The 23,162-nt window shown below is 36.2% G+C and overlaps 2 protein-coding genes across 4 annotated transcripts in view; both read right to left on the reverse strand.

Annotated features, from left to right (window-relative positions):
* Positions 1–456, reverse strand: part of EPB41L5 (erythrocyte membrane protein band 4.1 like 5) — an 89,842-nt gene extending 89,386 nt beyond the window's left edge. For 2 of the 3 annotated variants that reach the window (XM_032216394.1, XM_032216380.1), the window contains exon 1: positions 172–455. The gene's annotated coding sequence lies outside the window, so the exon portion shown is untranslated. Of the gene's footprint in view, positions 1–171 lie in introns of all 3 variants that reach the window. The other variant, XM_032216387.1, reaches the window with a different exon arrangement.
* Positions 457–10,564: 10,108 nt separating this feature from the next.
* PTPN4 (protein tyrosine phosphatase non-receptor type 4) overlaps positions 10,565–23,162 on the reverse strand; it is a 114,405-nt gene continuing 101,807 nt past the window's right edge. The window contains 7 exon segments of the mRNA XM_032216419.1: positions 10,565–13,397; positions 15,831–15,966; positions 17,142–17,290; positions 19,980–20,108; positions 22,113–22,259; positions 22,517–22,578; positions 22,658–22,748. Coding sequence (XP_032072310.1) covers positions 13,311–13,397; positions 15,831–15,966; positions 17,142–17,290; positions 19,980–20,108; positions 22,113–22,259; positions 22,517–22,578; positions 22,658–22,748 — 801 coding nt within the window. The 3' untranslated portion in view covers positions 10,565–13,310.

The raw sequence follows: 23,162 nt of genomic DNA on the forward strand, positions 1-23,162 counted from the left end.
GGAAACGAAACTTAGATCTCTGGAGAGTTTCGATCCCCGAGGGCGACAAAGGGAAAAAGACGGAGGAAGCAAAGGAAAGAAGCAACAGCCTGGTCGCGGGGTTCTTCGGGGAAACTTCACCTTGCTTTTATAACAACCACCACCACCACACCCCACGTCCTCCCAACTTACCGGCCCAGCCGCCTTTGCTTCCAAAGGGCGCTCCTCCGCGACTCGGCCGCCGGCGCTAAAAAGCAGCTCTGGCGGGATCGGATCCCGCTGGCAACGAGGAAAGGGACGAGGGGCGGAGGCAAATGGCCGCCGAGTGAGACTAGGGAGCCGCCTCTCTCCTCCTCCTCTGCTTTTCCCTCGCCCGCCTGCCTGCCCGCCCGGGCCTCCTCTGCTAAAACTGGTCGCGCGAGGTTCCAGGCGAGACAGGTCGCCAAGGCGAAACGCGTGGCTATTTGTCTGTATGTCTGTGTGTTTGTATTTTGGCGAGATATCTAGGAAGGTGCCCGGGTTTTCGGGGGTTCCCACGCCACGTTCCAAACTCTTTTCGGATTTTTTTTAAAAAAGGTTGCTACCTCTTTAAAAGCAACACTTGGCGACTCCTGAAACCCTACACGAATCATTTAAGTAGTTTACTAAAATAAATAAAATAAATCGACTAGGGTCGTTTTATTCTCTTTTAAGGCTTTTCGAGTCAATTACCGCTTTGAGTTTATGGAAAAGGATAATATGACGGGCTACCCAAATTCGGACCAGCATGAAAGAGCAGCCGAGTTTTAAAGAGTTTTCTGTACTTGAACTGACGACTCGCTGTCCTGCGGATATTACATTTTAAAAAAACAAATAAAACCAAAATATGGTAAACTTTATCACAGGCAATCTAAAAAAAAAACCCATTTAATCCTGGAGTAGTTATTAGGAAAGCATAATCAAACAGGCATGTCTTCAGGTATTTGCCAAACAGATGTTTCAACAAGTGTTCTAGGAGGATGGAGATCCAAATCCTAATTTAGGGGAGGAGTAACATGCTGTTACTAGCTCTATGGGCATTAGAAGGCATTCGTATATTCTGGATTAATTCACCCTAACATCCTCAGGTTCAACTGGTATTTAAATCTGGAGTCACAAACTCTGATCCCCCCCCCTTCTAAACTTTAGTTAGCCATCAAAAATCTGCTAAGCAAACGTGTAAATTTAGACCAAAATGTTGGTCATTTTACAGACCAAATGTAACCAAGTGGGAGACTAGTGTTGTAATTCATGGTTGACAGATAGTAGGTTGGACTACTGTGATGTGCTCCAATTTGATCTATCTTTTATAGTGAATACAAATTGTAATATAAAATAGTCAGTTGTAGTAGTGTTTTGAACTTTGAAGCCATATCCTATACCGACTATGCAGAAAATAAACTTGTGGTTTATGGTTTTGATGATTAGGTAGGATAAATTATAGAAAGAAAAATAATGTAACTTTAGGTTAAAATGTATTTGTACTTTTAATGCTGTGAATATCAGAAGTTACTTTATATTTTTTTTCTATTTTTCCTCAAATACTTTTGGTGCATTTTCTTTGGGTTTTCTCTTCCAGCTTTTCTGATGACATGATCCATTATTCAATTATTATTCTACTGCACATCAAGTAATCGACATATTGAACTAACTTGGCATTGCCTTCACTTTTGAGATTCTAGGGGTTGTTCTTCTGTATATTGTGTATATTGACAATATCATTAGAAGTTAGGGATTGAAACTGGTCTTTCTCACAGCAAAAGAAACCATGTATGTCTGTTTTCACCCAAAAAATATTTCAGATGCACCGTTAGAGGGCTTCAGGAAACTTGTCTCCATCTGCTGCTTTGTAGATTCAAATAAGTATCTGCTTATACTGTAACAAATATATAAAAATATACATGAAGGACACATACACACATATACAGATCACTATTGGAAAATGGGAATTAAGAATGGGTGTGACAAAAGATTTATATTACCCAAGTTGTTGCAGTTAGACAACAGCCCTACCCAAAAGATAATGCAGTAAATACTGCGAATAAAGTCATATAAATGTCAGCAATTATGGAACTTTCCTTCTTCCTAAGTAGGACTTAGGCCTTTTCCCTCTGAGAAAATATGAAACTTGGGGGTTGTTTAGAGTTTGGGATTCCTAAGAAAAGTGACCTGGCTAGTATCTTATATTTTATTTTTCTGTTGACAGGCAAAACAGATGCCCGGCCATAATACAATGTAGTACTGTATTTTGGCAGCTAAAGTTATATGTACAGTGGGGCAAAAAAGTATTTAGTCAGCCACCAATTGTGCAAGTTCTCCCACTTAAAAAGATGAGAGAGGCCTGTAATTGACATCATAGGTAGACCTCAACTATGAGAGACAAAATGAGACAACAAATTCAGACAATCACATTGTCTGATTTGGAAAGAATTTTTTTGCAAATTATGGTGGAAAATAAGTATTTGGTCACCTACAAACAAGCAAGATTTCTGGCTCTCACAGACCTGTAACTTCTTCTTTAAGAGGCTCCTCTGTCCTCCACTCATTACCTGTATTAATGGCACCTGTTTGAACTTGTTAGCAGTATAAAAGACACCTGTTCACAACCTCAAACAGTCACACTCCAAACTCCACTATGGTGAAGACCAAAGAGCTGTCCAAGGACATCAGAAACAAAATTGTAGACCTGCACCAGGCTGGGAAGACTGAATCTGCAATAAGCAAACAGCTTGGTGTGAAGAAAGCAACTGTGGGAGCAATAATTAGAAAATGGAAGACACACAAGACCACTGATAATCTCCCTCGATCTGGGGCTCCACGCAAGATCTCACCCCATGGGGTCAAAATGATCACAAGAACGGTGAGCAAAAATCACAGAACCACACGGGGGGACCTAGTGAATGACCTGCAGAGAGCTGGGACCAACGTAACAGGCTACCATCAGTAACACGCTATGCCGCCAGGGACTCAGATCCTGCAGTGCCAGACGTGTCCCCCTGCTTAAGCCAGTACATGTCCGGGCCCATCTGAAGTTTGCTAGAGAGCATTTGGATGATCCAGAAGAGGATTGGGAGAATGTCATATGGTCAGATGAAACCAAAGTAGAACTGTTTGGTAGAAACACAATTCGTTGTGGAGTTTGGAGGAGAGAGAATGCTGAGTTGCATCCAAAGAACACCATACCTACTGTGAAGCACGGGGATGGCAACATCATGTTTTGGGGCTGTTTCTCTGCAAAGGGACCAGGACGACTGATCTGTGTACAGGAAAGAATGAATGGGGCCATGTATTGTGAGATTTTGAGTGCAAACATCCTTCCATCAGCAAGGGCATTGAAGATGAAACTTGGCTGGGTCTTTCAGCATGACAATGATCCCAAACACACCGCCCGGGCAACAAAGGAGTGGCTTCATAAGAAGCATTTCAAGGTCCTGGAGTGGCCTAGCCAGTCTCCAGATCTCAGCCCATAGAAAACCTTTGGAGGGAGTTGAAAGTCCGTGTTGCCCAGCGACAGCTCCAAAACATCACTTCTCTAGAGGAGATCTGCATGGAGGAATGGGCCAACATACCAGCAACAGTGTGTGCCAATCTTGTGAAGACTTACAAAAAACATTTGACCTCTGTCATTGCCAACAAAGGATATAGCAAAGTATTGAGATGAACTTTTGATATTGACCAAATACTTATTTTCCACCATAATTTGCAAAAAAAAATCTTTCCAAATCAGACAATGTGATTGTCTGGATTTGTTTTCTCATTTTCTCTCTCATAGTTGAGATCTACCTATGATGTCAATTACAGGCTTCTCTCATCTTTTAAAGTGGGAGAACTTGCACAATTGGTGGCTGACTAAATACTTTTTTGCTCCACTGTAATTCTGTATTTAATTTATTAGCTGCTTCAAATTGTTGGAGCTACATAATAGAGATTAAAAACAGATATGCAGTAATATAAAGCAGTGGAAGTTAGAAGTGTAATATGAGTGTCTTATGGTTGAGCTAAATTTGCTGTTTTTAAGTATGAATTACACTGTTTATATTTTCTGGTTTCTTAGCTGGTTTGAGCATCATCTATTGATCTAATATATAAGCATAAATAAAATACCTATTACAAGACTATTTTCATCATTTTCATTTCAAAATCTACTTGGCTTCTGAATAAGATGCTGGGAAAAGTAATCCAAAAAGCAATGGGTAGGCCCAGAATAAAACATCTCATTCATACTTTTTAATAGAAGTAGGATTAAACATACAGTTTCAGTGCTGGTTGGGGGCAAGTATGTGCAAACTTACACGGAGCGTGAATTCCTATTTGTAAGGAAATAAGTACCTAGAATTTCCAAAATTTATACAAATAATAGGGAGTAATATAGCATAATTAAGACACAGGTTTTCATAATAAAAAATACTTAACATTTTTACTAAAGCACATCTTTATTTTGCAATTAAACAATTAAGATTCACAAGTAAACTATATATTTTCAAGTTTGTACCTAGACAACTATTTGTCAATCAAAATTAAATATATCCACAAAATATGTATAACAGCATAGTTTTCACATAATAGAAGGAATTTGCTCTTAAGACTAAAAACAAGATTTGTTAAATGTTAAATATTTATTTTCTTCTGGGAGCTGCTGGTATTGTATATCATTAATGTACCTTATTAATGATGAGGACTTTCCTTATAACTCCAATGCAGGCAAAATATATAAGGCCCTTTTAACACATACAGTAGCTGCAGTGATGAATGATGAATTCTTTCCACATTGTCGTGTTAAACAAATTGAAGTGCATGTTAAACGGAGCACATTTCCTGCTATTTAATATACAGGCTCTTAGTTGAATTATCTTGGTTTCTAAAAAATGAAAACACGCAAGTTCAAAGACAAATTAATCTCTATGAGAACAAACTTGCACAATGAACAAAAGATGGCCAGTTATCTTGGCTTTAGATATAAATGAGATGGTCAAAGCCCATTCACTGAGCAGTGTAGATCCAGATAGACTGGACAACACAAAATCACAAAATACATGCAAATTCATTCCAGCAAAAAATAAATATGGCCACCCATAGAACAGTGGATATGATCCAGACACTAAATTTTATATCCTTTATTATTTACATACAGAATAGCACCTGTGCCAGAAAAAAAGGAAATAAAGAAATCCTACACATAAACACAAAATTGTTTTAGAATTTGCTTGGAGAATCGCATCATTAGTTAATCTCCATATTACCATTACCCATGAAACCAGCCTCTAATGTGTGGAAATAATCATACTGGTTAGTTTATTAAACAATAGAATACAATACAACATAGTGCTAATTGTTTTAGTATCTCCAATTCTATTATAGACTTTACCTATATAAATTGCAACTTTCCCCTCTTAAAATTATTTTTGTGCACTACTTACTCTACAAACAACTTTTGCTGATTTATAGATTTTAAAAGAAATGCAAAAATGCTAAACAGGAATCAAAGCATTTCGTGGGCATGTAAATCTTTCCCACATTTATATTAAAGTTTCAGTAATTTTTGCTTTCATAATTAAGCTGCATTTGAGGTTTTCCTCCAAGGTCTCCCAAGTCTGAAAATGTCTAAATAACTAGACATTGAATTGTACACTACTGGATCCAAGGCCATTATAAATTTTTCATTTATGGCAAATATCAGATACTGAGAAAATTAAATATAAAAAAAAACCTGATAACTATTTGTGGGGATATTTTAATCTCATTGCTGATTATTACAATTCTGAAACTAAATTTGAAAAAATTTAGAACTGCATTGCTATATCATGAAATATGCTGTCCTAGCACTATAATGGATATAGAACCATTAATATTAAGTATTTATCTGGAAGATGGCAAGATTAAGAATTTGGAGTTAATGCATTTTAACATGGATGGAAGCAAAAGGAAAGGTAAACTTTAAAGCATTCACATTAGAAATCACCCCAATAAACTCTCATTAAGTTAAACATCTCTCTAATCATATAATACATTTGTTTTATTTAAGTTTGTCAGTAGTAAAGCATTACATAAAGTGCTACTATTTTGAACTTTTTAAGAAATTTAGATAAAAATGATATACATGTGAAATGATGTTAAATAAAGTAAAAAGTAAGCAAATATTGTCAAACTATTACTTTCCAAAGTATCCACTTTTGTTTCCCAAGGGAATACTTTCCAAAATATTAGCATAGTGGTCTTCAAAGTTTTATGTAGGAGTTATGCAACAGTAACATTTTACTTAAGGCAATATAATTTTACCATAAAGTCAGTGAAATTATTTCCTTAAATATTCTAATGACCCAGATTGCAGTTTATATGAAAGAATATTTAAACCTGGGGAATGAAACCTTCAAAGCTCCAGATAGGCAATTATCCAAACCAAGATGGTTTTTCCCCCCTATTTTTTGTTATTCCACTCAGAAGATTGAGAAACAAGTATTTTAGCTTTGGTTTGCATTTCTAGCTTAGCCAATATAACAGAATTAAATTAAAACAAATATATTAGTTTGTCCATTCTAGCAAATTCCCATGTTTTAAATGTCTCTCCATTTTTAAAATAAACTATTTAAATGTTACAGTGAACTAGATGATTTAGGTTTGTACCGTGTTCCTTATTTTGCAGCATGTGACAATAGCACTAACTGAAAAAGTTTATCTTCCATGTTTATGAAAACATGGCAGCTGCATATTAAAACTAACCAATCCACACTCAATCACTAAAAACAGATTTGTAACAAACGCGCAGCATTATCAGAAAAATGAGATCATTTCCCCAGAATATAATAGACGGAGTTAAAAAATCCTGCACATTTAGACCTTTCTGAATTTAAATTCCATCCTGAATATTAGGAACCATTGGCATGTGTTGTGGCACAGATCTGTAGTAACAGTAAACTGAAATTGTTAAGCAACTTTTCCCAATCTGGGAATCCACTGGATGTTTGGATTCTAGATTCATTTGGAAGTGTCCAGAAGGCTATTGCAGGAATCCCCTTCTGCAATCTAGAAACCTCTCACAAATGCCAAGGGTATCTTTAGATCCAAGTCACTGTATTTGAATTAAGGCATCTCTTTCAAAAGGCATTTCTCAACTCATTTGCTTGGAAGCAAATCCAACTGGCAAAATTATTTTTATGCTCAGTTAGATATACTATAAATCACTACCATAGCTATTTTAATGCATCTTGAGGATCTGCTTCTATGCCCACAATATTCAGCTATAAGCAAATGGTGAATGGCTGCATAGAGGAGGAAATATCTTTGCCGGAACTTTTCTTCAGCGAAAAGCCTTATTGTAAAAATTCATAGGGATTCTGGAAGAAGAATTTTTCTGGTCCTCTGCTCTTTTATAACATTTAGAAATTTATTAATAACTAGTGCAAGATGAATTCTTTCCTGCCACTTTATACACTTTCTATTTATTTAGGGGGTTAATCTGTATGGTTCAACATACTACTCTTATATATGGGTGGAATACATGTGCAGACAATATTCTGGTCAATATGCTTTACATCATGTGGAGATGTACGGATATAATTTTAAAACACGTAGAAATCAAAATAATTTGAGATTGTTGTCAACTATACATTACTTTAAGATTACTAGTACGAGATGTCTCCATTCCTCGTAGACAGCTTAATCACAGTGAAGAGGGACACTTGAATGAAACATATATGGCTTAATACAGTGTCTGGAGCAGACATGCAAAAGATTCCCAGGGAACTGAGAATCATCCATTGCCAACTGAAGGCCTGCATAGTTGTAATCTTATCCATTAAGCAGAATCTAAAAATATAAGGGAATTTGCCCTCCACCAGATGTAAAAATTTCTGATATCCCACTTTCTCTCTACTACTTATCCTCCCTACACAGCTGCAACTGAAGCAATTCATTGCACCTCCCATAGATGTTACCTTCTAATTTGTACTTTGCTTCCAACAAAGTGCCGCCTATACTAGTTCTATTTAAAAAACCTCTCTCCAGCTCTCTTCACTTGCACTTTGGGCCTTCTGATTAGAGGAGAGCAGCATTTCTAAATAATTAATTGCAGGATACTACTATTATAACACTTGAAGATATTAGAATTAATGTGTATTTTACAAGTAGAAAAGGTTTGTGAAATCTTTATATAAAGCTGTTGATGAAAACTGCAGCATGATTTTAGGGGGAGGGGAATTAAAATGGTAAAATGTTGTGGCCTGCAGAGTACATGGTGGACTTTATTGTTTCTATAACAGCAGGTAATGCTCTAATTTAACATAGTCCAGTTTTTACACTAAAGTTACTTGTCCAAATGTTTCCATCAACTATACCAAGAATAATTTTCTTCACATACTATTACTACTAATAAAAATATAGGGACATGGCTATTTTAATGCATCTGAGGAGATCTGCTTCTATGCCCACAATATTCAAATGGTGAATGGCTCTGTCACTAGAGATGCATATTCCACTCAGATTTGGAGGGATTTTTATAACTGTTGCAATTAACCAGTTGTATTCCTCAGAAAATGACTATGGATACTTCATATTTAACTTGGTATAACCCTATCACCCCAAATCCACACAACTTAAATAGCAAAATAAAACAAAAACAATTGTAACAAGTCTTAAGAGTTCTAGATTTCTGCATGAAACAAATCTTCAAAAGTACCTTAAATAGTTATAATTTTCAACATTTAAAAAAAATACATTGGCACAAAACTATTACCCTATTGCTCTTATTTACAAGGAAAGCGATTTGAATTAGAAAATAGGAAATGTTACAATTTTTCTCCCCAGTTTTTAGCAAATAGTAAGAAAATATTTCTCCATAAAATCTGACATCCATAACACTTATCATTTTTATGATATTATGCCTGAAACACATTTTCATGTTTTATACAGAATGAAACACATACAAAAATATTTTTCATTTCAGCTTGATGCAGATCCTCATAACCCAATGCAAAGCAATTAGCAGTATTAACTTTTAAGTCGTATAAAATAGTATTAAAATATTAATATCATAGTGGGCAGATGTAATTTGAATATTCATTTCAAAGACATAAGGATACTTTTATTATTTTATTTATCTAATTTAGGCATTTAAATTCCTATAGTTTATGACCCTACCAAGGAAATATAATTTCAAAATGTATTTGTTGGCATGGATTAGTAACTCCTAAATCAACTTGGAGGGAAGACATTAAGGTACCGTATTTATCGGCGTATAACACGCAGTTTTAAAACTAAAATTGCAAGCTTAAACCCTGCCTGCGTGTTATACGCCGATACTGCGTGTTATACGCCGGGTCCACTGTTCCCTCTAAGGTGCGCAGCTGCACGGCCGCGCACATGGCAAGAAACCCCCGGGCAGAGGTTTCTAACTCCCGCGCAGAGGTTTCTTTCAAAGCAAACGTGGGGAAGTCCTTTGCAGGCAGCTAGAACTGGCTGCCTGCAAAGGACCTCCCCAAACTTGTTTCAGCGGCAGCTCTCAGCCTGGCGGCAGCGTCACACAGACTGTGGAAGGAGGGGGAGGAGGAGGGAACCAAAGAGAGCTTTTACCGAGTCTGCGCCCCACAGCCAGGACCGTCCTGGCGCCTCCAGCCGCGTTTCTTCCTGCAAAGCCCTTCGGGCAACCCGAGAGTTCCGCTTGACGCCAGAAGGGCTTTGCAGGAAGAAACGCGGCGTTTCTTCCTGCAAAGCCCTTCTGGCGCCAAAAGGAACTCTCGGGTTGCCCGAAGGGCTTTGCGGGGAAGAAACGCGGCTTGAGGCGCAAGGACGGTCCTGGCTGTGGGGCACAGACTCGGTAAAAGCCTCTCTTTGGTTCCCTCCTCCTCCCCCTCCTCCTCCTCCTCCTCCTCCTTCTTTCTGGAGCCCCTTCCTCAAAGATTTGGTACCAAAGCAATGGCGGTGAGGAAGTTGTGTCTTTTGGATTTTGCACTGTTGTCTTTTCAATGGTTCTCAGACTGGTTGAACCTTTAGCAGCTGGGGTGATATTCTTTACTGTTAAGGTTACAATTGGATGTGTTGGACAAATCTTAAAAGATGAAACTTTTATTAAAACGTTTGACTTAACTAAAAACGTCTTCCTTTTTCTTCTTCTTCTTAAATATGATTTATTTATTTATTTTTACTTCAGAAGTTTGATGACCGTTGTACAAACTAATCCAACCTAAATGTAGAGGAGGAGAAGAAGGGGGGGGATTTAAAAAGAGCAGAGGAAAAAGAAAAGAAAGCATGAAGAAAACATAAAGAAAGGGATGGGAGGGAGGGAAGGAAGGAAGGCACTTTATGTTGAGGAGTTAATGTTATAATTCATGTTCTAATGTTATAAATTTTAATCCAACATTAAGTTCCGAGCTTCCAAGTCATTTATTTTTAATGAAAAAAATTTTTACTCAAATTTTTGTGTTAAAATGGGGGATGCGTGTTATACGCCGGTGCGTGTTATACGCCGATAAATACGGTAGTTAAAATTTCTGTCTCTATGTTGTATAAATATACCAAATACCAAAACTTTGCTACAACAATGCTTATCTTGTTGTGGCAATGTTTCTTGTAGATTTAAATTACTTTGACCACCTCACATACAAATATGAGTGTATGTACAATATTAACAATACATATTGCTGACCCATCCTAGATTTTTCCCTTCAACAATCTTACAGAGAGGCAATCATACATATATTAGTAAGATCATTAAGTGGCTTAATTAATGGTATAATAGGTATAATAATTTAATATATTTTTAACTTGTTCCAAATGCAAACCAACCTTGCAAATAACCAGCAAATGGTATGACAATTAAAAATAGTATGTGAGTCAACACCCACTTTCCTGTTACAAAGCTTCTTTTTAAGCAAACAATGAGTAGATGTACATTTATTATCTGCATTTATCAAAAACTAGCAGTAGTAAGAATCACCACTGCAGACATTCCATTAAAAGGTTTACATTGCTTACACCAACGTGTAAGGCAAGTTTAGATGATTCAGACTGGACGCCTGTTCCCACATTGCACTTTATCACATGAAACTCCTCTCTCCAATCTCTTATTTCTACAGAATAGTTAACAGCCCATCAAAAGCCCTTCACTTTCACTGCTGTCAGAAATAGAAGTGTATTTCGCATTTGCTTCAGTTTGTGAAAACACAACTACATTTCTACAGATTGGAAAAAGCTCTTTTAAGAATGTGGAAGTGTTTCAAACTCAAATTCAATCTCGCTTGAACCACAAGATGGGTAATAAAAGAATAGCTGATTAATTCCTTGATGGTAGTATGTGTATGTGTGTGGAGGCAATAAAGAATTATTAAAGAAATATGCTAGATTTGGTTTGTGAAGAAACAATACTGCTTAGCTTACAAGCCTGTTTAAAAAAATTCTAAAAGATTTTGTTAACTCCTTCATTTCACATCATGGCATAGGGTTATATCAATAGCATTTAAACTGACTGGGAATTTCCTCAATGCATCATGTTACATACAGAAATTTCTCCTGTCCATGGAAGACTCTTAATCTAAGGTGAGGGATCCCTCTGAGGAAGCGGTTATGAGAAATAGATACCTCTATTTCCAGCCCTCTACAAGTTCTAAGAAAGTACAACTGACAGCAGGAAAAGGGGATTTGGAGAAAGTGCCTCCTCATCTATTGAAATATCTGTAAATCTCTCCCATCACAATATAAGTGTGTGTGTGTGCGCGTGTGTGTGTGCATATCTATACATATACATACATGCTCATTCACTTTCTATACATGTGCGCGCACACACGCACACGCACAAATGCATTTTAAAAATGTCAGTCTCATTCCATATTCCGCATATCTCGTTTTTTTTAAAAACCTGGTAGCAAATCAAAATATTCATAAAGAATTAAATTGTCAACTTAACTAGGAAGAATTATTCATTGCCTAGTGGGCTTTAAACTGCCCTAGAAACATTTTTGAATGAAACAAAAAATAAACCTATATGCAACCTGTTCAGATACTGCTAATTCCAACGGTATATGCCAATTCCTGAATGAAATATCATAGAAAGACCCAAAGAGCTTATCAGAAAGCTCCAGGGGACAATGATAAAACTTTAATGACACATTTTTCTTTAAAAACCATAAACATGACTTGAGAAACAACAAACATGAACTTGGAGGAAAATAACTATGATAGGGAAATCTCACCTTGGATCTCCACATTTCAAGCAGAAGATCAATACAATTAAAATGTTATCTTAGTCAAGTTACTACTTTTCAATGCGAGGGAAAAACAGAACAAATTCTAAATCAATATATTGGCTTTCAGTTATAAATTGCTAGCAGTTTACCAGTTGAAAGGAATGTGTCAGAATTTCCATTTCAATTCATAGCTAGAGTGCTTTTGCTACCCACAATAAAATGTACCCATAGGTACTTATAGAGAGAAAAGGAACAGTATTTAGGAACAGTATTTTTGACCCCTTACTGTACCATATTCTAAGCACCAAGGATCATATTTCAAAGTGAATCTAATTATAATGATAGCTTCCCCTTGAGGGCCAAAGTCCCTTGCCATTAAGACATACACTGTAAGTCTCAAGGCACTTAAGGGGTTAAGACAAAGTACACACATTCATTCCCATAGGTAATGCCATCAATGTTTCAGAACGCACTGGTGCTATAATCTGCTGAGAAACAGCAATAGAACTAGTAGTACAAAGAATGTTCATATACCAACTAAACAAAATGCTGGTTCAGTGGGCCATTATGCAGCTGTTATTGGGTTAGATCATACTGCAGCCTTCCGTTAGTAATCAGGTTAGATTCTAGAAGGGCACAGGGAGAAATGTGCTGCTTCAGTAGGCAGTGTATCTAATAAAAGGAATATTGCTAATATTTCACCAAAATAAAAGGTAGCAAATAACATGACAACTTTAGCATTGGAAGAAACAGCTTTGCATGTATTGTTGTTGCTTTAGAAACAGGTGTCAAATAAAGAATGAAAGTATTCCAAGCTTTTTTTTTTTCCTTTTTCTTTTTTGTAGCATTTCGAACGAAAGGGCTATATGGCACTGCAACCAAGTCTGGAAAATTATCCAGAACTCATGGAGCTCATTAAATCTGTGGCTTGTTTGAAGCAAAGCATGAATGGAGTCTTTCAACACAGAGAAATCATAGTGTTTTAGAGACTGATTTTCAGTTTTAACTTAAAGTGCAATAGTGCTGAAGTCCTTTTCAGTTCTTCATTATTTTCAGACATCATTTCTTTCAAGAAACATTATAGCACAAGTACAGTTTGTGTCTTATGTAGAATCTTCTCTGAAAGTTATATTTTGCTTCCTATTTATTCAGTGATGTCTTTAAAGGTCTAACAAGTTCTTCTTTGTACACTTTCAAAATAGCCTCACAAACGAATCTGTATTGACTCTGGAAAAAAAAGGTGCAATTATTTATGTGGCAGAATGAAAAAAATTAAGGATTAACAATAAACTTTCAAAATACCATGCCAAATTTTCAAAATATTTAAATATCTAAAACTCTTAACACCAATGAGAAATGTAGTACTCAGAATCTAAATTCCATACTCTTAACTTTTAAGTAGCAAATCTGAACTCCTCCAACTCTGAATGATACTCTTTGTATACTTTATGCTTAATACCTTATTAATTACTCTTCCTGATTAATAGAATTAAGAACTCTAGGTTCTTTAATATATAATATATAAAAACCGTACTTATCCTGCTATTTTGTTTGTAGAGCATACAAACTACTTTCCAAATCATGATTTTGTTAGCTAGGTGTTGCTTGATGAACTTATACTAGTTTTATCTTTAATATTAATGTAAAAAACCACTTCTTGTTTCTTTTTGTTATCCATCCTGAAGATGATTACACTGCAACATTCTGTAGATTTAATGACTAGCCCTTTATTCCAAGACCTAACTTTTCAGATTTTAATTTGCATATATTAATTACTGATATACTTACTGGAATGTCTAAGTCATTTCATTATCAGATGGACAGTAAATAACTCCATTAAATAAACAAATTAAACAAATAAGCAAATCAAGTAAAATATGTGATTGTGACAGGGTACTATTTTTAATGGCACAGGGTGAATCTAGAAATATGATTCAAATACTATACTGGTTTGAAAATAAGAACAATGCAAAATAAGATAATGCCATCTTGTGGATATTATGTGGAAATGTGCAAATTTGCAAAGGTAAAGTAAACTTAATTCTGATTCTAATTTTACTAACACCATATAACTGAAATAACAGTGTACTAACTTATTCATATATATTAAAATTCACTTTAAGTTTTAATGTACAGTTCTTCCTCTCACATATTTTAAATATAGTGAAGCATGGTTAATGGCTTTATTTGAAACAAGTATACCCCTTAATCCAGAAAAATATGTTAGCAAGAATATTTTCACCTAAGAAACCTACCAATTTCTTCTACTGAATGTACAAAAGTGTGTTATGGAATAGAAGAGAAATATATGAGTTGCCCAAATAATGTTCTTGGCAAAAACCAAGGTTAGGCAACAGAAAGATTTTAATGAAGACACTGATATAATCAAGAGTACCATTCTTTTAATAACTGTAACACATGACTGATAATGTTTTGACAAAGAAAACTTACAAGATATAAATGGTATAGATACTGATTTTGTATTTGTTCTTTGTCTTTTCCTCCTAAAACTATAAGTTAGTCAGTAGTATCTAGTAAACTCTTTGAATTAAAGGCTATATTTCTATGATGACATGTTATCCTGAGCCAAATACTATAAACATAAAGGAACACACTTCATAAGAAAACTGTGAGTAATACAAGGAACCAAATAGGACTAACATATTTTTCAATTGTGTGCTGAAAATTATCCATTAGCAAACAATTTTGCTTTTAGGAGATTATAGGTAGCTGCAATGTGAAATACATAGTTTTTTTTGAAGATTAAATTCACCAGAATATAAGAATCTGGCATGTCTTCAAATGTGAAGTCTTGCTTAATATGCTTATATGCAAAACAGAGTTGCAAACCCATGGTGGGAATCCATACAAATGAAAGCAACATGTTTGCAGCGGGCTTTTCTGCCTTCATATGTCTCTTTTAAAATCTACTCAACTGTTAGAAGAATATGGTATGAAGCAAAGAAACTGAGCAAGAAGGAGAACTGGCAAAAATTCAAATGGATCATCTCGGGTAAATAGCCCCCCCCCCCACTTGCATCTGCTGTCTTAAGATAGTATCTTTTTACCATATGTGATTGCATAATTAGGAAAAGACTATTTAAATACAAGTCTGATTGTGCAACTGATTTTAGCATGATTTAAAATAATTATTTCAGATGGTCTTTTCTGGAACAGTTAACTGTATATAAAATTCAACTGTTCTGGAATACAGTATAAAACAACTATCAATAACTTATACCAGTAAGACTTTGGTATTATGGAGAGTTGCACAATCAGCCAGATGTTTAGGCTGCATTTGACACTTTTATCTACCTATCAAGACCTTCTCAAGGACCTGGGATAGGCAGACATTATTTGATGGTATTAAGGGTATTGTCAGAGCATGTAGGTTGTTCCACGTAAATTTCTGCAAATGGTGTTTAGGTGGTGCTCCAATTGTTTTGGGATTGCATTCAAAGTACCTATTACTACTGGTACTATCATGTGCGATTATGCAATGCTTCACTTTACAACTGCAATGCTCAACAACAAATTTTCTAGTCATTGTTATGGTCAAAAGTCAAAAACTAACTGTATACTGGACTATATCATTCCCTTCAAGAAATGATGTTTCCTTAGTATGTTATCGGTAATAGTTTATTCTGTTTAGCAACTTACAGGTGTTTGGATCATCATTGCCCTTTGATCTCTCATTGTTCTTACAATATCCAAAGGATAAACAGGTTGATTACATTCAATAAGACACATTGCTGTTTCCATAGTAATAAGAACTCCAGTTCGTCCAATCCCTGCACTGCAAAGGAGAGAAAGATTATTATTTTCAAATTTAATACTTTTAAAATCTTTAAAAGATTTCTATAATTTACATAAATCACCACTGTCTATGGAGATTCTCAGTCATCCAGGTCATAATTGTTCCAAAGGTGCTTTTTCAAAGAAAAACAAAGTCCAGTTGCCTCTTGAAAAAGCACCCTTGGGAAATAAATTACCACTGAAAATAATTTGGCACATCTTTAAGTAGATTATTTTGGGAAATTTACCTTGTAACTCTGAAAACTAAACATTTTTTAAAAGTACAGGCGTGTTGAGGATTTCATTATTTATTTTAATAATGACATAATTTCATAGCAGCTAAAATAATCAACCATAGTAGCATTCCTGCACATGGCTCCTTGTGCACACACACCCCTCGGCTTTCCCATTAGATGAAACCTCTTCCAGACTTTCCCATGGTTGGTGTTCTTATTTGCATTACCATCGTGTGCAAAAAATTCCATTTTGAGGGTGGGTTTTTTTGTTTTGCTCCAAGGAACTAAACCCTCTTCAAGGTCTTTCTTCCCAATTAGAGGTGGGGGAGGGGAGAGAAAAGGAGAGACATAGAGCTTGGACTCCTGTATAGTTTGCCTCATTTTGTGGCAGGTGTAGCCGAGATGGCATTTTGGCACATCCTCACTCTGGTGCTGCTCGCTCACTCTGGTAGGCAGGCTGCAGGGCAGCTAAAAGGGCAGAGACAGGAGAGACGCCAATAGGGGGAATTGGAGACAGTCCCCTGCCTTACTGAGTTTCAGGGCTGGCAGGGACCATGCCTAGAATGACTTGGATTGAGATGGGTACTTGTTTAATGATTCAGGATTCTTGGTTAACAGTGGTAACAGGGAATAGCAAATGGCCATCCATAAATAATGGGGTCACATGATATCTCCCTTTATGACCACACTGCTTAGTGACAGAAATTCTGGTCCCAACTATTTTTAAAGGTTGGGAGCTATCCGTATCCATTGCAACACAGGATATTCAAAAGTAACCAAGAAATATATTATTGACTATTATCTTATTTAATTGCTTATCTTAATGTCATACTAGCTTTTGTGTGTCTCACATCATTAATTAGAACATTGTATAATGAAATAACATTATCAGTTAAAGGCATTAGAAAAGAGGCCACAGGAACTTCCATAATGATAATACCTGCAATGAACAATAACAGGTTCTTCTTTCCCAGCCCTTCTTTTCCGGACAAGACATACAAAATCTAAGAAATCACTAGAATCATCAGGAACTCCATGATCAGGCCATGCTACGTATTGGATCTGAGTGAGCGGACGATCTTCATTTTTCTATTGAGACACAATATTTTCTCTAAAGTGAGCATTCAATATTCTCCTAAAACTTAACTTTTGAAGTAAATTCCGCATCAGTGTTTTAAATTATTAGTGTCATGTGACATAATGACAAGACATGAAATGGAAAGCAAAATCATGGAGAGGATCAGGCAGAGGTTATAACAATTGTACACCATAGAATTGTAAAACCAACCATACTGTTGAGCTGATTTTAAAAAAGAATTTATTTAGCTCCCTTTAGAGATAAAACTGAAAAACTAGGCCTTGGTATTCATAGGGATTGCACACCAACATTTACACATGGATAACAAAATCACAGATTAGATCTATGAGATTAGATCTCATAGATTAGGCCTCCTCCGAGTGCCATCTGCCAGCCAGTGCCGGCTGGCCACTACGCGGAGGAGAGCCTTTTCAGTAGCAGCTTCGACCCTCTGGAACGATCTCCCCGTGGAGATTCGTACCCTCACCACCCTTCAGACCTTCCGCGCAGCCCTCAAGAGCTGGCTATCCCGCCAGGCCTGGGGGTAAAGATTTGATCCGCCCCCACCCGAATGTTGAATGAATGTTGTTTATTTTTTAATTATGTGTTTATGTTATATGTTACTGTTTGTATCCCCTCCCTATAAGTTGTTAGCCGCCCTGAGTCCCCTCAGGGAAAAGGGCGGCCTATAAATAAACTTATTCCTATTCCTATTCCTATTCAGCCTATGGGAATAGAGATAATCAAGTTCTGGAGCATTTCAGTATTTCTATAGTTACCAACATCTTGACGATATAGTAACTAGTATATGACTTGGAAAGTCATCAGCAGAGGGTCCATTGGTTGGTTCAAGGAGGCACTCGAAGTTAGCCATTTTCAGGGTTGGATGGGTAACCAGAATTGCCAAGGGCACCGTCGAAGGCACTCAAGGCGAAATGTGTCTGTGCTCAAACAGAAAGCCATGCACCTTTTCAGATTACTCTGATGAGCGGCATGTTCCTCTGTCCACAGGTTGAAGGCCTTTTCCATTTGTTTCAAATGGGAAGTGGATGGACAGAACAGACCCTTATGGATAATGGCATTCCTCTTTGTTTATGAAACAGATAGCAGATTCAGTGATTTTTTAATGCTCCAAATGAGATGCTGTGCTCTTACATCTACTTCTTTAAGAGTAACACTTTTCAGCAGAGCATTTACAAAAACATATATTATATCATACATGTATACAACACACATGTATATAATTGACTGTATATCAGTCAATTATTGCAGGAATCACAAGACCATATGAAGTAAGTATGTTACAACTTAAAATTTTCCTATCTGAAAACTAAAAAACTATAATAAATGGAAAAAATATCAAATTTTGAAAGGCCCCTTCAGACTACAGGTAGTTTGTACTCATAACCACAACTGGGACTGGAATTTCAGTTGCTAAGTGACACAGTTAACTGAGTCATCACTTAACAATTCATTTTTACTGTGGTTGTTAAGTGAATCACTGTAATCATTAAGCAATTCACTCTGGTTGTGAAGCAAATCTGGGTTTACCAATTTACTTTTGCTTGTCCAGAGCCAGCTGAGAAGGTTGTATATCATGACTGCATGAGCGCAAGATGTGGCAAACCATTGTAAATGTGAGCTGGCTGCCAAGTATTTGAATATCCATTTTTTTCAGGGCTATCATGACTCTGAACCAGGGGTGGGTTTCTCGCCCCGTTCCAACCGGTTCGGTTGGAACGGGGCCAGCGGCATCCTCATGCACGCGCGCAGTGCACGCATGCGTACTAGCGTCTGTGCGATGCTCCAGCTGCTCCTGGAGGATCGCGCAGGCGCTGTATGTGTCCTGCGCATGCGTGGAAGCGCAGAACTCGTCAAAACCGGGTAAGAAACGCGGGCGGGCGGGTGGACCCTTCGGCGTTCCCGGAAGTTACTTACTTCCGGGTTCGCCGACCAACCGGTTCACGGGGACCGCTGCGAACCGCCTGAAATCCACCCCTGCTCTGAACTGTCATTAAACGAACAGTCATAAGTCAATTACCACCTCTCTCTATAAGGTCCTGGTTATAGTTTCTTTACCCTATGTCTAAATCTAACTCTTGTACTGCTAATATTAATGTGCTTTTCTTGCTACTGTTAGTATTAAACTTCAGCGTTTCTTATTCTTTAATTTTTTTTTCAATAAATAGCAAAATAATTAAAAACTAATTTCTGATATTGTATTATTATTTCTTTGTTTTAAATAAAATATTAGCAATAATATGTTAATGCTTTAGAATTCTCTCCATTGTGACAGGGAAGTAAAAGTCAAAATGATATGTAAGAAATGAAGTTATATGGCGAGTTGACTTCCAAGAGTAACACTAGACTAACAATCATGAAGTAAAGAATACCCAAGTCAAGGAATCACTAACTCAGATAAGCAAACTAACAGTAAACAACAGGCTAAAAAAGAACTGGCCAGACCATTCCACCAACACTGACAGTGCAAACAACTAGTATATAAACAAGAGCCAACTCTATTCCTGCCTAGAAGTGATGATGTTATGTAGTTTGGTAATGAAACGTGTAAGAAATCAAACAAATTCAGAGAACACCAAGGACCCCACAGTTCAATCAGGAGCTAGAAATATTCTCTTCCTCAGTTGAATTCAATTAATGGATTTCACAAAATTGGATCAATTAGACTGAAAGTCTCACCTCCAAGTTAAATAATGTCATCTCTCTGAAGACATAGGCAGGATTTCCTTCTTCTGAATGACAGGTGACTTGGAAATTTCCATATAAAGAGCTTCCGCCAGGCTCTGGCCAGTATTGATGACATTTTACCTAAAGTCAACACATTATTATTATTATTGCTATTATGCTTTGTCACATAATCAGCTCCGTTCAGATTGGATTTGATATTTTTATCCACCTATCAATCCTTCCCAGAGACTTGGGATAGGCAGATTATGTTTTTTGCTGGTGTTAAAGATATGAGGATGTAAGCAGTTCCAAGTAAAGCTGCTTTTTACTGGTGGTGATTTTTTCAATGTTATTATTATTGCTACTGCTACTAAAATGGTTTCTATATACTAGTAGTCCTCAACATGGAACATAATTGAGCCTGGCATTTATGTTGATGATGCAGGTCACTTTTAGAAACTAGTGGTATAAAGTAAAAATAAAAGGTACATAGTGATGCATTTTTATATTCTTCAGATGACCAATCCTAGTAACAGCTGTGTTAGATTTGGTTTAACTGGATAAAGTTCTTTCACATTTTGTAAGTACATTTAATACAGGAACATGTGCTTTTTAACCTGTTGGAAACTGATTGGCATATTAAGTATCCTCATAATACTTATTTTTCTTCTTCTTAGCCTTTGTTCTCAAGTGCAAGGTTTTTTGGGGGGCTGGGTGGGAATCAACCAAGTTTTGGGCCATTGAGTACAACAGGAATTGGCTGATTGGCTTGTCATCCAAGCCTGAGTGACTCATGGGCTGAGTGTGACTGGTCCAAAGTTACTCAGACTGCTTTTATGCCTAAAGTGTGGCTAGAACTCACAATCTCCTTGTTTCCAACCTGGTGCCTTCATCACTACACCAAACTGATGCTGCATCACAATACTGAATTTGATATCACTAATTTGTTCACTCTGCAACATGTTGTTCAAAACAGTTACTAAGAAATGAAAGGCTCAGCATAAAATATTATTAAATACAGATTGTATAATCATTCACATCCTTGAAAAGGTTTTTTTTTTAAAAAAGACAACTAGTACTGGTTTTTGCCCCCTCCAAAATCTTTTAAAAATACAATAGCATTTATTGTCTTTTTAAATGTTGCTCAACAACTAACTCAGTACACATGCTAGACCAGTCTAAAGAGAAAAAAAGGCATTATCTTGTCATTTGTAAAAATGCCCTTTGATAGGCCAGAAAATCTCTGAACATACAAGATGTAGTAATATCTAGTAGAAGAGTTCTCACAGATAAAAATCCTTAATTTTTTTTATTCTAGAGGAACAAACAGAATATTCAATCAACACGTAAAGCTGTAACTAATGCAATGTCTTGAGATGACTTTTTGAACTGAATGGCTTGGCTAAATCTTTTAGCCATGTCATCATATATTTTAAACCTGAACATTCAGAAAAGAAGTTTCAGACTAACTCATAGTTTGTTATTTTAAGACTTATTCTTAAACTAAGAATTTTTAAATTTTTTTAAAAAATTAAAAATCTATTTTTAAGACTTACTTAATTTATACTTAATTACTCAATTTATAATTTATTTTGACAACCTTCCTGGAAATGTATGGCATGAGTCCTCTTTTTCTAGTAGTGAATGTTTCTAAAGAGTGAACAGTACATAGTTCTATACCAGTAATGGTATCCTCTCTTCTTCACTATCGATTCGGTAGTGGGAGCTCGCATGTGACATGTCTGGACATGCGCAGAAGGTCTGTGATGACATTTGGGTGGGTGGGTGGAGCCTTGCACCGCCGCCACTAGTGGTTCACCCGAACCGGTGTGAACTGGCAGAATACCAGCAATTTATCTTAACATGGGATCATGGCAAGGTAAAATGTGTCACACACACACACACACACACACACTTTAATGTAGGGCTATGGCATACCATCATAGCATTATTATAAAATGTGATCTATGTTGCACAATTTTACCTCATTCATTTTGAGAAAATTATTAAAAATGACTGATATCAATATTTAATCAAGCAATAGTTCAATCTCAAATAATGACACAGTTTAGAAAGAACAAATTTCCAAATAAAAGCCAGCCTCTTGGCATCTATTAGTTGTAAAAGTTACAATTGAGGACTTACTCTGCCCCTTTCCACTTGAGTGGTTAACATAACAACCAACGAGGAGCTTTGTTCCCAGGTCATCTGCCAAAAATCTGGGCAAGTGTTGGGCAAAGGACCTTGACAGGCAATGTATTTATTGATTATACTAGAAGAAGGAATTTCCATCTAAAAATAAAGAAATTTGCAAAAAAACATTTAGAAATGTCAAAACTTTACATGCTCTTTATTAGATCAAACTTAATTTCAAGAGAAGGCTAGAAAATATATTAAAATATGTGCAAGAGTTTCTGCATCTATGACCACTGTGTAACTTATTGAAATAAATCAAATAACTATTTTTTATAGTTTTTACATCTAAAATGTTAAGCTATTTTACCTTGAAAACAGAAGGAATAAAGAAAAAAATATAAATGTCAACTCACATTTATATAATTTGCATTGATGTAATCATCATTACTGTTTAAAATGACCCGTGTAGCATCATCTGAAATAAAGATAAACATTTTATTTTCCAAGTGACAACTAAAGGTAATATGTTTACTCACACATAAAAAAGTACTTACAAGGCGAAATGTCTCTGTATCTATTTTTGGAAATATTTTGAGGTAATTTGGCACAAGACATTGTCATCCCAGGCTTCTTCCTATAAAGTTGCTAAATAGCAACAAATAATTAGATAACAAAAACAGAATATCAGTAATGAGATAGTATGTGCAAGTAACATAACAATTCACAATATGTTCCTGCTTTCCTATATATTATAAAGTAGAATTTTATCTTTCTATCTATCTTTGTTTATTACATTTAAGCCCTATGAAGCGGTATATAAATCTAATTGCTATTGCTATTGCTAATTTGCTCTGCAAATTAAAGACCCTTAATTGTATGTAATAAAAACACTAATGGTTATATTTTTAAAAATACAAAAATTAAAAATGGCATCAGTCCCTGAACGCTATAGGAATATCTGTTTTAAGTTCTCTGTGGGTGGCAATTAGGAATGAGGCCAACCTAATTTCAGCCAGGAGACCTTTCAAAAAGCCAGCGCTGTCACTGAGAAGCAACACC

The sequence above is a fragment of the Thamnophis elegans genome, chromosome 1 (genome assembly GCF_009769535.1).
Source record: "Thamnophis elegans isolate rThaEle1 chromosome 1, rThaEle1.pri, whole genome shotgun sequence".
Lineage (NCBI taxonomy): Eukaryota > Metazoa > Chordata > Lepidosauria > Squamata > Colubridae > Thamnophis > Thamnophis elegans.